General features: G+C 39.1%; 1 protein-coding gene across 13 annotated transcripts in view; it reads right to left on the bottom strand.

Annotated features, from left to right (window-relative positions):
* The window catches only part of MYO5A (myosin VA), a 196,014-nt gene that overhangs the window by 24,900 nt on the left and 155,884 nt on the right, over nucleotides 1-15,230 (bottom strand). For 4 of the 13 annotated variants that reach the window (XM_045449710.1, XM_045449709.1, XM_045449714.1 and 1 more), the window contains exons 28-31: nucleotides 11,721-11,948; nucleotides 7,103-7,203; nucleotides 4,156-4,236; nucleotides 1,925-2,123 (exon numbers count right to left, since the gene is read on the bottom strand). In XM_045449710.1, coding sequence (XP_045305666.1) covers nucleotides 1,925-2,123; nucleotides 4,156-4,236; nucleotides 7,103-7,203; nucleotides 11,721-11,948 — 609 coding nt within the window. Of the gene's footprint in view, nucleotides 1-1,924; nucleotides 2,124-4,155; nucleotides 4,237-7,102; nucleotides 7,204-9,496; nucleotides 9,506-11,720; nucleotides 11,949-15,230 lie in introns of all 13 variants that reach the window. The other 9 variants (XM_045449716.1, XM_045449715.1, XM_045449719.1 and 6 more) reach the window with 3 other exon arrangements.

The raw sequence follows: 15,230 nt of genomic DNA, 5'->3' as shown, positions 1-15,230 counted from the left end.
GCCCTCCTTCCCTGAAAGGTAGCATGGGGAAGGTCTGTGGAGTATGCTTCCAAGAGGAGGGAGAAAGGCCATCTTTGTGTTCGTGTTGGGAGGCAGGTGGGTAAGAGGGTTACACAGGGTAGGGTTTCTAAGAACACTAAGCCTAGATCTCACTGCTGCTTTACTATTCTGCTCAAGTGTTTCCTAAAGAAATGCACAATTACGAATGACAAACTGTATAATGGTTTTGAAAAGTGCATTATTCCCTACACTTAAGTTTGAAACCATTCTCCAGAGTGAGGTATGAGAAGCAGCTGACTTGAGGAGGCTTTTCTAAAACTCAGAGAAACTCATTAACTAGTCTCTTCCCCTTAGAATTTGAAAGCTTGATTTACTTTTCTATTAGCTATGAAAAACTGCCAAGAAAATTCATCCTGCAGACAAGCTTGCAAAAGAAATGGTGAATCAACTTAGTAAAAAAAAAAAAAAAAAAAAAAAAAAGACTCTGGGAACGTGCCATCCAGAAGCATCTTGATTTCACGGTTTCACCTTGTATTTTAAGATAATCATTCATAAGCACAGAATTTATACACTGATGAATCATTATAATTTAGCATATTTATCAATACTTAAGCATTCAAGCACTGTTAGTTCAATTTAAGCAACAATACACTTGAGAGTAATAAAATGACATTTTAAAAATATTCCATGATTCAGAATACTTTCTCCCACGAATTAGTAATATTTCAGTCACTCTGGAAAGAGTCCAACACCTGCTGTCACTTGCCTCTCCCATTCCCACAACAGAGCCTCATGCAGCAAGCTATCCTCAGAGGGACAGACAGTGAGAAGAATACTTTTAGGTTTTGTGTCTAATTTAATAAAAGGTGGGTGAATAGATGACACTAGAAAACTATTTGTAACATAAATGATCACTAATGGAGTTTCGGAGTGGTAATTCAGACTGTTAAATCTGCAGAGAAAATCCAAACTATTTTTATTAAAGGTCATTAAACCCTGAACAACAACAAAAAAGACCGGTCACTACCAATTCTTAATAGCTTTTCTCAAAACTAGGCTGACACGACAATATAGATTTTATGTAGAAATGTGGAGCTATAACTTTTCAATGACTTTTAATTTAATAAATATATTTATTAAACTTAAGTAGGTTTAAAAAATCTGTAATAAGTTATTTTGTGACAGAAATATTTTAGAAAATATTTCCTGTAAAAGAAAGAAAGAGGAAAAAAAAGGAATAAGAAATAACTTGGACTCTGTGCCAGCATTCAGAATCTGGCAAGAGAAAAAAAAAATATTCATTGCACTTCTGTTAGAATAAAAAATGTACAAACTTGAATCCTGATGTCCCTGCACCCTGACCTGGGGTCAGGTATGCTGACGCTATCCAATGTCCACCAAAAGCCCCTGCTTCGTTCTGCCAACCACCTTTCCTGACCGTCACTCCAACCCCACATGTCTGCTAGAGATGGAGGCAGGAATGGCCTTCGTGGCTGCCTAGGGACCAAAGGTCAAAAGAGCTTGTTCCTGGTCTCTACTGTGACAACCACATAACAACCTCCTTATAATGGCAGGGTCTGAAGCTGAAGTGGAGAAAGCAGGTCACCTGAATTCTCAAGGATAGCAAAAGCCCAGCACACAGTCAGGGGCTATCTCCCAGACCCTCCAAGCTAGGTCTAAGAATGCTCAGACACGCCAGAGCCTTCTGTCAGAAACACAACCTGTGCACGTGCCTTTTTCATTTCTACCAACACAATCACATTTTCCTTACTCCATCTCTGCTAGAGAAAGAGGGCATCATGTGTGAGGCAGTGAGTCTCTCCCAGTCAAAAAGGATGTGTTTGATCAAAAAGAAACTAGGACCGTGCTGGAGGGCCAGGCACTGCCTACTAAGGAATGCACGGACCTGGGCGCCTCTCCTTACCAAATTTTCGTTGGTCAACCTGGTGATCTCGTGTTGCAGGCTGGCCTCGATGCGGGCCTCCGGGGGCAGCTGCAGGTTCTGGGCCAGCAGCTGCTGCTGCCGGTTGTTCTCCTCCTTCAGGCTCTGAATCTCTCCACGCAGGGCTTCAGCCTCATTCTCGTGGCTCCTCTTCTGTGACTGGAGCTGGGATTCCAGGAGCCTGAGGAGAAGCCACACAGGTTGAAAAGGGAGAGGACACCTGAGTCTCTGCTCGGTGGGTGTGACACTTTGTGCTCACTTGCAAGGGCAGGAAGAGTTTGTGTAACTTCTGATTTCATTAAAGTCAAGAAGCTCAAACAAGGGCCAGCAACGGAAACAAGCGCTCTCATATTTGTGTCTTTCTGAATTGTGGACCCTGCTACAAATATATCATCTTCAAAGGCTCTAGCAAATAGAAAAGTTTAAGCTCTTTTGAAAAGTTTATAAGAAATGATGACTAAAATAATCAATTTAAAAGACACAGCTTTAATCTGGTTTACAACATTTACAAACTAGCATTTGAGTTGGCAAAGACAATACCTTTGTCACAGAGTAACTCTACACTGCAGAGGGCAAGATTACAAACTTCCAATCTAATTAAATATGCCTTTAAGAATTTCAGTGTTACTAGGGGCGCCTGGGTGGCGCAGTTGGTTAAGCGTCCGACTTCAGCCAGGTCACGATCTCGCGGTCCGTGAGTTCGAGCCCCGCGTCAGGCTCTGGGCTGATGGCTCAGAGCCTGGAGCCTGTTTCCGATTCTGTGTCTCCCTCTCTCTCTGCCCCTCCCCCGTTCATGCTCTGTCTCTCTCTGTCCCAAAAATAAATAAACGTTGAAAAAAAAAATTAAAAAAAAAAAAGAATTTCAGTGTTACTAATTTCAGGCAGAGAGTGTGCCCCGGGTCCCATTTCTACTTTCTACTCTTATCTCTGAAGGACAGAAAGGCTCGAGTGTGACTCTGAAATATATACAGATTTTCCCAAATGCAGATCGTTCTAAAACTTCATATACATACATTTTAAATTTGTCATCTTCTCTCTCCCCCATAAACTTCCATATCAATAACAGAATCCTAACAAGACATGGTTTTAGAACAGAGATGTTAATAGGATGAACAAAGTGGTTACTGCTTCTCTGAGCAAGCATGCAAGTCAGCTGTGCCTGTAAGTAGACCAGGGTGTTGGTGGTGAGAATATCAGCACCCCCCATTTACCATGCACCCCCACTCCTACATCCACCCCTTTTCCAAACACAGAACCAAGTTATGGTTACAAATTAACTAACACAAAGAAAGAAATAACGTCCTTTTATCCTAATCCCCTTTGTTATCAGCTGCTGGGCAAAAGTTAGTGATGCCATTGCAAGCAAATTGTTAACAACAGACTGAAAATATCTAGTAATTATAAAATATCAAAAGAATCTGAATAACACCACAAAGTTAATAATGATGGCTTGTGGTTAGAACAAACAAAGCAGAATAAGCAGGAACTCCTTGAAAAAGAAGTTAAGTATTTTAAAAATGTAATTACTAACGTGGTATTTTTATGAGATTTTAAAAATACAAATATCCCTAGAGCAGATGAATGTCTATGTTAGAAAGCTGCTGTTGTTTCAATTTTATTTGCTTTCCCCTAAACACATGTAATGTGTTGAGTTTAGGTAATTATTTTGAACTGCAGCAATGCAGGAGATGCCCCTGATTTGTGGTCTCACATATCAGAATTTCACAAGAATCACATAGAAGGACAAATTATGCACTCAACACTGCTATTAGGCAGCATGGTACTAATATAGAAGACCGCATAGTCTCAATGCCACAGGTGCTTATGTCCTTTAGATTAGTCATTATTCCAAACAAGAAACCACTAAGTAATAGGTATTAATCTCTCCCACGGTAATTTGGGCTCTAGTTGAAAGGTTTTGTCTTTTTTCCCAACTCCTACTGGGAAATTCACAAATTTTAGCGTGTGAAAGAAAGATCCTTCACTTATGGCCCGCAACTCCTATATTCACTATCAGTCCATTTCAGCTTTAATTGCATCCTTTAGTGGAGAAGATTTTTAAGAAGGTGTTGGCTGAATGTTCTAAGTTTTGCTGAAATTTACCCAGGAAGACAATTAATGTATAAGAAACATAGAAGTTAAAGTCAGGAAGACACTGTTAGTAAGAGAAACAACAAATTAATAACATTCCATTTTGAAGAGACAAATATAACCTGTTGGCTTGTTTTAACCCTTCATAAACCAGCCACAGCTCTCCATCCTCATTCAACTCATGGCAATCCATAGCAGGTGATCTTCCATGCAAAAGGAACAACAATGCAAAACACAAAGGGATACAGGACGGTCATGAGATGATGATGGACAAAAGCAGCACATGGTATTCCAATACTTAATTAAGTCAATGAGACTTTTTTTATTAATTACAAATGACTTTAAGACATTATCACAAAAATTATTTTTGGTTAATTTTTTAAAAAATGGGTAACATGTAACATCACATGTCAATGGGTAGAAAGTAAAACAAAATACAATCAAGGAGTGAGAAGTAGTTTTTCTGCAAAATCTGAAATGAATGAAAAGGTGAGAAAGAGGTTCTGTTTTTAACATTTTATTCAGCTAGCAGAGTGATCTTATATGTCACATATTATATTAGAGACCAAGCATGACAATCACACACACATAGAACAAAAACTTCAGCTACTGTCTTCATGGGGCAATCTTCACAATCCATTTCAAAATGAATGAAGCTTTAAGTCTTCTAAGTAGAAACTGGTTTTCACTTAATAAAATCTGCTTTCTTGTTTTTAAAACTGTCTTAAGAAATTCTTATAGGGGTAACTTATAAGTAAGTATATGTCCAAAGTTCTCAGCTTTTATGACACGATTTTTAAAAAGATATTTTGTGTCAAAAATTAACGTTAAGATCTGGAGAAACTGCTTTTCTTTTAGAGATGTGACACATTTTAATAAAAGTATGTATAAATAATAAATAATAATGACAAAGTCAAGTACAGGTTTTTTTCTACCTGGAGTATAAAAATAATATTTTGGGGTATTTGCCATCAGACACTGTCCTACATCCTTCCACGTGTATGATTTCATTTAGTTCACCTAGTAACCCATCATGTATCATTTGCCACACTGCAAAGGGAGACACTGAGTCTTAGAAATAAGATACCTGTGGAGGTTACACAGCTGGCAAGTAGCAGAGCCCAGGGCTATCTCACTCCAGAGTCCAGGTTTTTACTCTTCCTACTAGACTTCTCTTTATATGATGTGTACATAAAGCACAGGCCAGAGAATGCTCTTCTGTTTACCATCTCCCCTTGGAGAGTTTATCCATTTTCATGGTCGCAATTATATTATTATATGTTGATGACTTCAAAATTTGTATCTCAGTCTATATACCTCTCCTATTCCAGATCTATATTTTCAACTGCCTATGGATTTCTCTCCTTAGATGTCTTCCTAGCTCCTTAAATTCATTACTTATAAATCTTCTGGTCATCTCCACCCTGAACTTCCCCACACCACAGACCCAGGATCATGAAATGGCATCACCACATCCAACCAAGTATCCAAGCAGACACTTGACAGCCACCCTCCATAATTCCCTATCCCTCACCCGCACATCCAAGCCACAAGATTTACTGACTTCATCTTATGTATCTTATGTATCTTTCAAAGTGTCCCCTTTCAATGTCAACTGCCACCAATCACATCAAAGTCACTGTAATCAGTCATTTAATTACAGTAATAGCTTCCTAACTAGTCTTTATGCCTTCAATCTCTTTCTACTATAATCTGTTCTCTAACATAAAAGCCAGGGCTAGCTTTCTAAAATTCCAATATCATATCATTCTCCTACTTAAAACATTTCAACAACTTTGACTGTCATTGGAGTGATGTCCATATTGTCTTGGCTGTCTCCCCAACAGCCTACAAACTCTGTGAAAGCAACAACTACATTTATCTTCCTTACTGCTATATTCCCAGTGTGTGACACAAGGCCTAACATGAAAGTGGCATGCAATACATATCTGGTGATTGAATAGCAGAGTGGATGGGTGGACAGTGTAATATAGCTCTTTCTATACTAACACATTCTTACATAGAAGTTATGCTTATACTTTGTATCATAAATTAAAATTTAAGTTTAATCCAATACTTTTTAAGCATTCTCCATTCTTACCCATAAAACAAGAACAGTACCTTAAATTTTGTATGGCAATATTCTTTAGTCTGTAAAGTATTTCTGTATACTAGCCCTGATACGACACAGCAGGAGACTTAGACTGCACACTTGTAACACAAATCCCCAGAATCATCTTTCTCTGTGATCATCACATGTTCTCTTAAGCATGTAGCCTGTAAGTTCAGAGTTCAAAGGCAAAGAGTCTCTGTTGGGAAGTGGGGTGGTAGGAAGGCCGAAGGAATTGCAGAGATGAGACTTCACTCTGTGATAATCTCAGCTACAGGGGAAGTCTTTAGTAAAGTTTCATCATTTAGTGGCTGTGCAAATCCTGTACCTTCAGTCAGACTACCCAAAGCTCTTGGGTGCTAAGTGCCATCTATAACTTCACTTGTGTTTGTGGTAAATAAGATAAAACCAGAGTTAGGATTTTCTCAAAACACCTTAGGAAATGTGACAAATACTTGGTCTTAAATATCAGGGTCCCATCCAAGTACTCTTGTAGAATGATATGGCCAACACTGATATGATTCCAGATACTTCCTCACTTCTCTCCACTCTGAATTTCAATTACCGAAAGCTAAAGTTGCCCCTATAAGCCTTTACAAATAACCAACCATCCTGAACAAAATATGAAAGTGACTACCCAAGACAGTCCAACAGTGAGCAATTGGTTTTCCTCTCAAGGCTAAGAACCTAAATAATACAGAAATATCATCCCTTGATGTAAAGAACATTCATTCCCCTTGACCCCTCTCATCAATAATGCTACCTCAATATTATAACTGAGATTTTAATGAGGAATTTATTAGAAACCTTGAATTCCCTCTGAAGGTCTGACGGTGTCTAATAAAGGTCAGATGATGTCTATATAAACACTTTGACTTACTGTACAAAAGACTGGCTTAAAGACAAAGATACACATGACTATGATTAAACCAAAATGAATAAAAAGAAAATGGGCTTACCTGTTTGTTTCTTTCAAACCAATGTATGCTTGTGCTATTTCACCTTTATCTTTCATTTTTTGCACATCTTCCAAAAGTATTGAGGAATCTGTCATTGTATTCTGAAGGGGGAAATGACACATTTCCACATTAACAGTCAACTCGAAAGCTTTAGACCACACACAACATTGCTCTCTCCTCCAGAAGAGAGGATTTATGTGTTCCTCCAGAGCTCCTGGTCCCACCAGAGTGCCAGGCCTGGCCCCGTGCAACTACAGAGGAGGGTCTGGCACAGGCAGCTAAGAGCAAGAGACACCTTCAGTCCCTCTCTTGAAAATCCCTATTGCTCTACTACAAAGGTGGTGAGATTCTAGAGCACCAGTGTCCTGTAAATAAAATCACTGATGGGCTGTGTGTATTTTACATGATGTGTAAAAATATATATATGTGTGTGTGTGTATATATATACACACACACACACACACACACACATATATATATATATATTTCATTAAATAGCTCTTTAGTGTCCTTGCCTGATAATTGTTCTAATGCTATATAGTAACACAAATATATATATTTCAAAGTGTGTATATATATATTAAGTATATGTATACTTAATATATAAAGATATAGATATATTTCCAAGTATACATAAAGTATTACAACAATAACTAGGTAAAAACACCAAGCAACACTGAATGAACAAAGATCAAAACTATTCTTTCTACTACTTGCCATCTAGTTATAATAAAATAAATGCCCCAGTAAAACACCGTAAAGTTTGACATAAACCTCATCTTTCCATTAAAAGCTCAGTACAAAAAAGTGGATGATATGCTTTAGTAAAATTAGAAGTTTTTTCTCACATATTTAAATATATATAAATGGGAATGATTTAGCTCCCTGTAAATATCTACCATCTGCTGTTATTCAACTAACTCTTTTTCCGTCTGTTACATTATAGTATGGTACATAAGTTTTTGAAATACATATCTAGCAGGTCAGCATTACTAATGATTTTGTATAAAAAGCACTTTTCTGCCAACATTTTTAATTCCTTTTTTATTTTTCCTTTTTAGTCTAATCTGTCTGACAACCAATGTAATTTCCACATCTTGCTTCTAGTTGGCTACTCTCTGTCTCCTCTAAATCAGGGCAAGAATAGACTAAGAACTATTGTTCTTTGGCTTCTAGAGAATAATACACTTTAGAACACAGGGGACCATCCTATTTGTCTAAATAGTATATGTCTGATCTGTTAGTCAATGCTTGCTCTAAAGCAAGGTCTCACAATGAAGTGGACTTAATAGAATACATTTCGAATACCATGATCTTAGAGACCAGTTCTAAGTTCAAGACCAGATCTTGCTAAGAAACACACTTCAAAAAATCCTACTTTTCTCCTAATGGTGTCTTTTTTGTAAGTTTATAAATGCATCCGCAGAGAAGACCAAATATAATCTGATAAGAGCTTTAACAAGAGCTTATGTTTTACTGAATTTTAAAAATCTTTCCCATAAATACCACATAGAGCATTTCTTTAGCTATAATTTCTAAATATTTTAGTACATATTTCATAGAAAACTTTTTTTCTCTTTCCCTGAAAGAAAATTTTTCTATTCTACAAAGGGCTGTACTCAGATTTTTGACATTTAAGTAGCAACTCTGAAAGACCCAATCCCTATATTAAATGATGCCACATGTATTCTCTGATATCTGAACACCTATATGATGTAGTTTTGAACTTTCAGTAAATTAGGTAACTTGATCCTATTAACTAATGTAAAGGAAAGATAAACTTCTTGATAGGCTGCTTTCCTGGTAGTAAGCAGCCAGTCCTTCCCTCAGCTGGTCCATCTTAGCTAAGAAGTGGTGGTTGGGGCATGGGATCAGACTTGGACCACAAGTGTTAGGAAATCCCTGACTCACTGCTCAAAGTTTGTCTCCCCTCAAGCCAGTGACCAGAAGTTCAGAAATGGTTGCAACATGTAGGAAAATCCTACCCTTCCCAGGAAGACTGTACTCCATTCCTGAGGCTCTCTCTCACCCTTGGCCAACAAACCCAGAGCTTCGAGACAAGAGTGCAGGACACACTGAGCTTTTAGGTGTGCTCCAAGTTACGGGACTCCCATCCCAAGCCCCCATGCTTGTGGATGGCCTACCATAACTACTATAGTGAGTCAGAGAGCCAACTCTGAATTAGAAGCCACGGAGACCTCTCTGTTGTCCAGACTGGAGCCTACTACATCATTTTTCCACTGACTTCTCACACACGTAAGGGTCAAATAGAAAATTAATTTGTAAATATCAAAACAGACTTGGTGGCCAGAAGCATCAATTGCATATATTGGGGAAATAAAACTTAGGGTTAAATAAGGTATTTATTAATTTTTTTTTTAATTTTGTAATTACCTTGTCATCCTGAAAATCACAAGCCAGCAAGCACAAAGAACAAATGGAGAAAACAATAAGCCCTTAGTTCCATAAATAAACCCCATCAATGAGCACCATCATAACAGAGCAAAGCTAACTGTAAAATAAACCCATGAGTTGTCTCTCCTAAAACCAACTCTGTAAATAAATTAGTATTCATGGAACTGGCATGAGGTGGACATTAGCATATACATATGTGATAGTTCTCACTTCTCAGGAAAAACTGCTTGAAATCCTATTTGAGTTGTTTTGGTTTTTCTAATTGTAGGGCATTTGTGAGTATGTGAGAAAATGACCCTCCTGGTAATGTGTAGGGGTGAAATTCTTATCCTAGGTCTGTGAGAGTTATGGTAATGCTTTGATAGGAGGTCATTTGTCCAAGTGAAGCCTCCCAGAATACTTGGGGGTGAAGCAGATAAACTAGACATGGCTGGACTGGATTATCACCTAGCTCACTGGATGTCACTCACTACTGCCCTGCAAAGGAGTTGTGAAATGAGTCTCTGCAACTGGAAACTGAGTGCGACAGCCAGGGGTTTGAAAAGTCTTTATCTGTGTCACAGGCATTTTTCTAAACAAAGAAGAAGCTGCTGCCATGTGTAGGCTGGGAATTGGAGAGCAGGGGCCTGAGAGTTGGAGACGGGGCCATCCCATTAGGGGCTAGAGAGTAGTTGTGAGCTGGGTAAGTGAGGATGTGTGATACCGGAACTATGTGCTCTGTTAGCTAGGTTGTTTTCATGTCCCTTGGTTCATTTTTCTTTTCCTTTCCCTTAACTTTAGGTAAAGTTTCTTGTTAGAATACCACTTTGTCACCAAAGAACTAGAGAGAGGAGTTGTGATTTTGGACTCTGCTCCAGCTAGTGTGCAGAGACAGGCTTGTATCTCAAGGCCCAACCACAGTGGTAGTCATGGGAACCAAACTGACACAGAGAAGGTGAGACATATAGGGCCAGGTCAAAGGAAAGATTCCCCTGCCAGGATCTTCTCATTTCAGACTGAATGGTTTGTGATTTGTTGTAAAATAAGAAAGCCCATTTCTTTATATAACTCTATTTATGGCTGGGATGTTTTTTCCCTCCCAAATTATTTAGTCACAAATATCTTGTTTTCAGAATTTGATATTTTCTGGATCAGTGTTGATCTCTCAGGTACGATCTGCCTTTCTTAAACCCAAATGTTATGTGCCAGAGTCAGTATTTTAACCACCATGCAGAACTACCATTACTCTGAGATCTTCCAGTTAATTTATCATATGGTATGTCATGCAGCTGGATTACTTGATTGTCTAATTCTTGGTAACATTTTGTTTGCTGCATGAACATGGGCAGGGACACAGGCTAGGTTTTAAGATGATTACCCAGAGTCCCTCTGATGGCAAATGACAAAAAGGCCCATCTTTCACCAACACATGACAGCACTGGGTCTCAAATTACCTGAGGCTTCACAGCAATGACTTTGAAGGGCCATGTATACCCTCTGGCATGGGTCCTTTCTGTGGAATCACTACATGCAGCCCCTCTCACCCACCACCCATCCCCCCCCCCCCCCGCCCAGCCCCCGGTTTGGGACAGCTCACCCTATTAGACAGAATTCCCTGAAGTGAGCAGAAATCATCTCCATGGAACTTCTACTCAATGATCTCATTTCTAAGCCTTTTATATGTTATCTTTCCAGTTAAAAGGGCTATTTTCAACAAGTAATTTTAAAGTCATATTTAGTACTTTCCTACAGCAAGACAATTTATGGATTTATGTACTTAAAAAAAAGAGTAAAATCTTATTTCTTATTTATTCACTTAAGTAATCTGTACACCTAGCATGGGGCTTAAACTCACGAACCTGAAACCAAGAGTCACATGCTCTTCTGACTGAGCCAGCCAGGCACTCCAAATTTTACTTCTGATCAACATTTATCATGGCCAGATTACTACTTCAAGATTAATTTTAAAAGCCCTTTGCTTATGAGAAATTAAACTTGGAAGATCATTTGGGATTTCATTTATTTTTTGCTCACTTTAATTGGCATTTTCAACAGTTTTAAAGCAACATTTAGATTTTTAAAAAAATGACAATATCCTTTAGACTAAATGCTAATTAGACTAAAAATGCTCCTGAGTGTTTGCTTCATTATAAACTGGAGGAAAAGGATAGAAAGAAAGAGGCTTGTTCCCAGACATCCACTTTGGTCACTTGCTCATGCTTACCTTGGGTTGGATAGCCTCCTTCTGGCTCACCAGCTGAGATCTCAAGATGAGGACTTCCTCCTTGCGGACATCGAGCTCCTCACTCACAGAGGTCAGCTGCTCCATGAGGACACGGTAGGCTGGTGCACCTGGAGCGGTCACCTCTGGGGCACTTTTCTCACTAAGTGCCTTGCGTAACTCATTTAGCTCATTTTTCAGTTTTTTGTTTTCTGATTCAAGCTCTTGGCGCTGTATGAAGAGACAAAGAATAGTTCATTGCTGTTATCTTCAACTTTACACTGGAATTCTCTCTTCGCCCAAGATGGTAGAATTGTGCTGGAAAAGACTGTAAGAGTTACCCTAGTGAATGGCTTCCCAGGCTCTACTGGGAACTCTGTTCTTCAAATTAAGAAAGCTGACATCAAAAGGGATTTAGCAAGGTAAATGGTAGTTTGCTTCATCAAACCAAATTCCAGAGTCACATTTATTCCAGGCCTGCCTAGGGAGTGTTCACAGGCCTGGAGGGATTGCTGAGCCCCAAGGGGTGAGTTTAGTCCAGTCCTCTTAGAGCCCAGGTTTTGTTCGCAGGTAAATATAAAGGCAGGTATGAAGGTGCAGCTGGTCAGGTTATTTCCAATGAATTGGGACCTGGTGGGGTTAGCTGAGGACTGGGGACACGGGACACAGGCTGGTGGGAGCCCAGGGCTGCAGTGGGAGTGTGCCTGCAGGAAGTGGGCAGGCTCTGTTCCAGAGACAGGGCTGGGCTCCTGCCACTGGGCTTTGACCTGGGAGTGCCACAGAGCCTTCAGAGGCCTGGGCTGGCCCTGTTGCCAGCAGTGCTCCTGCTCACAGAAGGTTCAGATGAATAGAACCCTGAAATCTTAAGTAGCATCCTCTTATTTCCTTTGTAAAGCAGAATGGAAAGAGCGTTGAAATCTTAGACTTTCAACTTCTAATAAAAGAAATTACCATATCATTTAAACTAACAAAATTCCATTCAGTGTTTTGATGACAATAGTATATTTTTCAAACTTCACTGACATGTGTGTGACAGGCTTGTGAAGTTGCTGGCAGAAGTCCTGGGAGGTTGGGAGGAAGGGATGGGTCACCTCTTCCTTCCGCCATCCAGATGGCCACACTCATCCTTTACCCCCTCCATACTTTCACATACTACCAGCCATCCCCATGCTACCAGTTAGCATTGCCCTCTGCACACGCCACTCAAACAATGGCAATGGCAGCCCAGAGTAGCGTTCTGACACTGAAATACAAATGTCTCAGGATACTGGCTGGGAAAGAGTAAAGCAGACAGGTATTTGAAAGCACCATGCTGCCTTGTTTAGCACATCACAGAAGGCCTTACGACAGTGGAAATGAGACAGTTCTGGGTGTCAAAGACAAAATATTTTATTGTTTCTTCCAGAGCAGCTACCTTGGGTTTGTAGCACCATACCAAACCTGTCAACATGTTACAGTAAAACAATTTATAGTCTTTTTTTTCTACTATAGAATATATAATGCTTTCTTTCATGATGTAATCTATTCTTAAGTGAAAATGAATGAGCCTTCCTATCCCCAGTCTCCCATCACCTGGTAATCAGATTCATATTGCTCCTTTCTACAAGAGAAAATATGAATGTCTTTACTTGGACACTAAGGTCTGATGCTGTGTTTCCCAAACCTTAAAGTGCATCAGAATCACCTAAAGAACAGATTGTGTGGCCTCACCCTTGGGGTTTCTGATTCACACCCCTGGGGTGTGAGATCCACAAATATGCACCTCCAACAAGTCACCAGGTGATGTTGATGCTGCTGGCCCAGGGACACATTTTGAGAAATACCAAGCTAATCCCTGGGAACTTTATGATCTGGGCCCCATTTTTAACATACCACAGAGAATGTCTTTATTTGTCCATTTTTGTGTGATCTGGAGATGACAATCCTACGTTCCATGGGCCTGTGCCATCCCATCCCATATGATCCTTGTCTTATATGACCCATATTGTGAGTTAGTCCTTTAGACAAAGGGTACAAAAGGCAAAAGAGTCAGGATAATAGAGATGACTCTTTGCTGCCACCCTTTTTTCTCTTCGAAAACATAAGTACTGTCACAAGTAGTGCTATTACTGAAGGAACAGTAGATTTATTCATTTTATAATTTAGAAAGGGCAAAAGGGTTCTTCAGGGTATTTTATTTTTTTAACGTTTGCTTATTTATTATTTATTTTTTATATATGAAATTTATTGTCAAATTGGTTTCCATACAATACCCAGTGCTCATCCCAAAAGATGCTCTCTTCAATGCCCATCACCTACTTCTCAGGGTATTTTAAAATACTACATTTTTTTGGTAGGAATTAATTTTCAAACAAATGATGCTACAAACCTAGGGTATTTAGAAAGTTTCCTACTGTCTGGTATTCAAGATCAGATTCTACCCACCTGATAGCAAATCTCTTAAATGTTCTAAGCATCCTTTAAAAAGGAAATACCTTATCTGAGAAGTTGTGACAATGACTAAGATAAAGTGTAGGAAAAACTTTTCAAACTGTAAAGCAAATACGAGGTATTATCAGTAAAGTGTTTATTAAAGGTCAGTGGAAGAATTCTAACTGCCTTCAAGGGGAGGGCTGCTAAAGAAACTGTGGGCTGGGCAGGGATTCTCTACACCTAGATGTGCAGCCTCAAAAGGAAGCAGTAGCCACCAGTTCTGGGCTGTAGGAAGTTGCAAATCCACAGAGGACAGGTCCTACTAATGTAAATTATGTTCCACATCACAGTGTTAGGAAATAACGTATCAGGACCAGATTGAAGTAATATTACTGAAAAAAACAATAATGCAAAAACCCTCATGACAGTTTAGGGAGACCCTAGGAATTCTCAAATACACATAAAGGCTTTAAAATAATGTGTTTCCTTACGCTATTTTGTGGCTTTTCTAATTCTTAGCTTTGGTTATAATCATAAACCTTGCTATAGTTTTCTAGCTATTCTAGAATATAGTTCACAAGAGGAGAAAACAGTAAAAAATAAACATAGGCAGAAAATGTCTGAGAAAAAGAAATTTAAGACTAATAACCTGATTAATAACCTAGAAAAAATTTTAAAGCTAGGGGTGTTTTGATAGCTAATAGCCTGATAGCCCAAAGTTCACAGGGCTGACAAGGTTCTGATTCTGGAAAGCAAAGGAAGGAGCTGAGTGAAGCACAACCTACCCTGATTTTAATTTAATTTAATTAATTTTAATTAATTAAAGTAAACTCTATGCCCACCGTGGGGCTCGAACTTATGACCCTAAGATCAAGAGTCACAGGCTTCGCCGACTAAGTCAGCCAGGCTCTCCAAGTACAATCTATCCTTTATCAAGAAATACGCTCTTGTTTGTTTTAAATCTCAACTCTTGGGTTACCCAAGATGCTTTGTATCTTAAGAACTCCTGTTCCTTCTTAATCAGAGCCTTTTCTTGTATTCAACTGCTCTGGGACACACAGTGCCTGCTAGATAGACATTGCCTTTAACCATTAAGAAGAC

The sequence above is a fragment of the Leopardus geoffroyi genome, chromosome B3 (assembly GCF_018350155.1).
Source record: "Leopardus geoffroyi isolate Oge1 chromosome B3, O.geoffroyi_Oge1_pat1.0, whole genome shotgun sequence".
NCBI lineage: Eukaryota > Metazoa > Chordata > Mammalia > Carnivora > Felidae > Leopardus > Leopardus geoffroyi.
The sequence above is the reverse complement of the archived record's forward strand: the minus strand, read 5'-3'. Positions and strand labels throughout refer to the sequence as shown.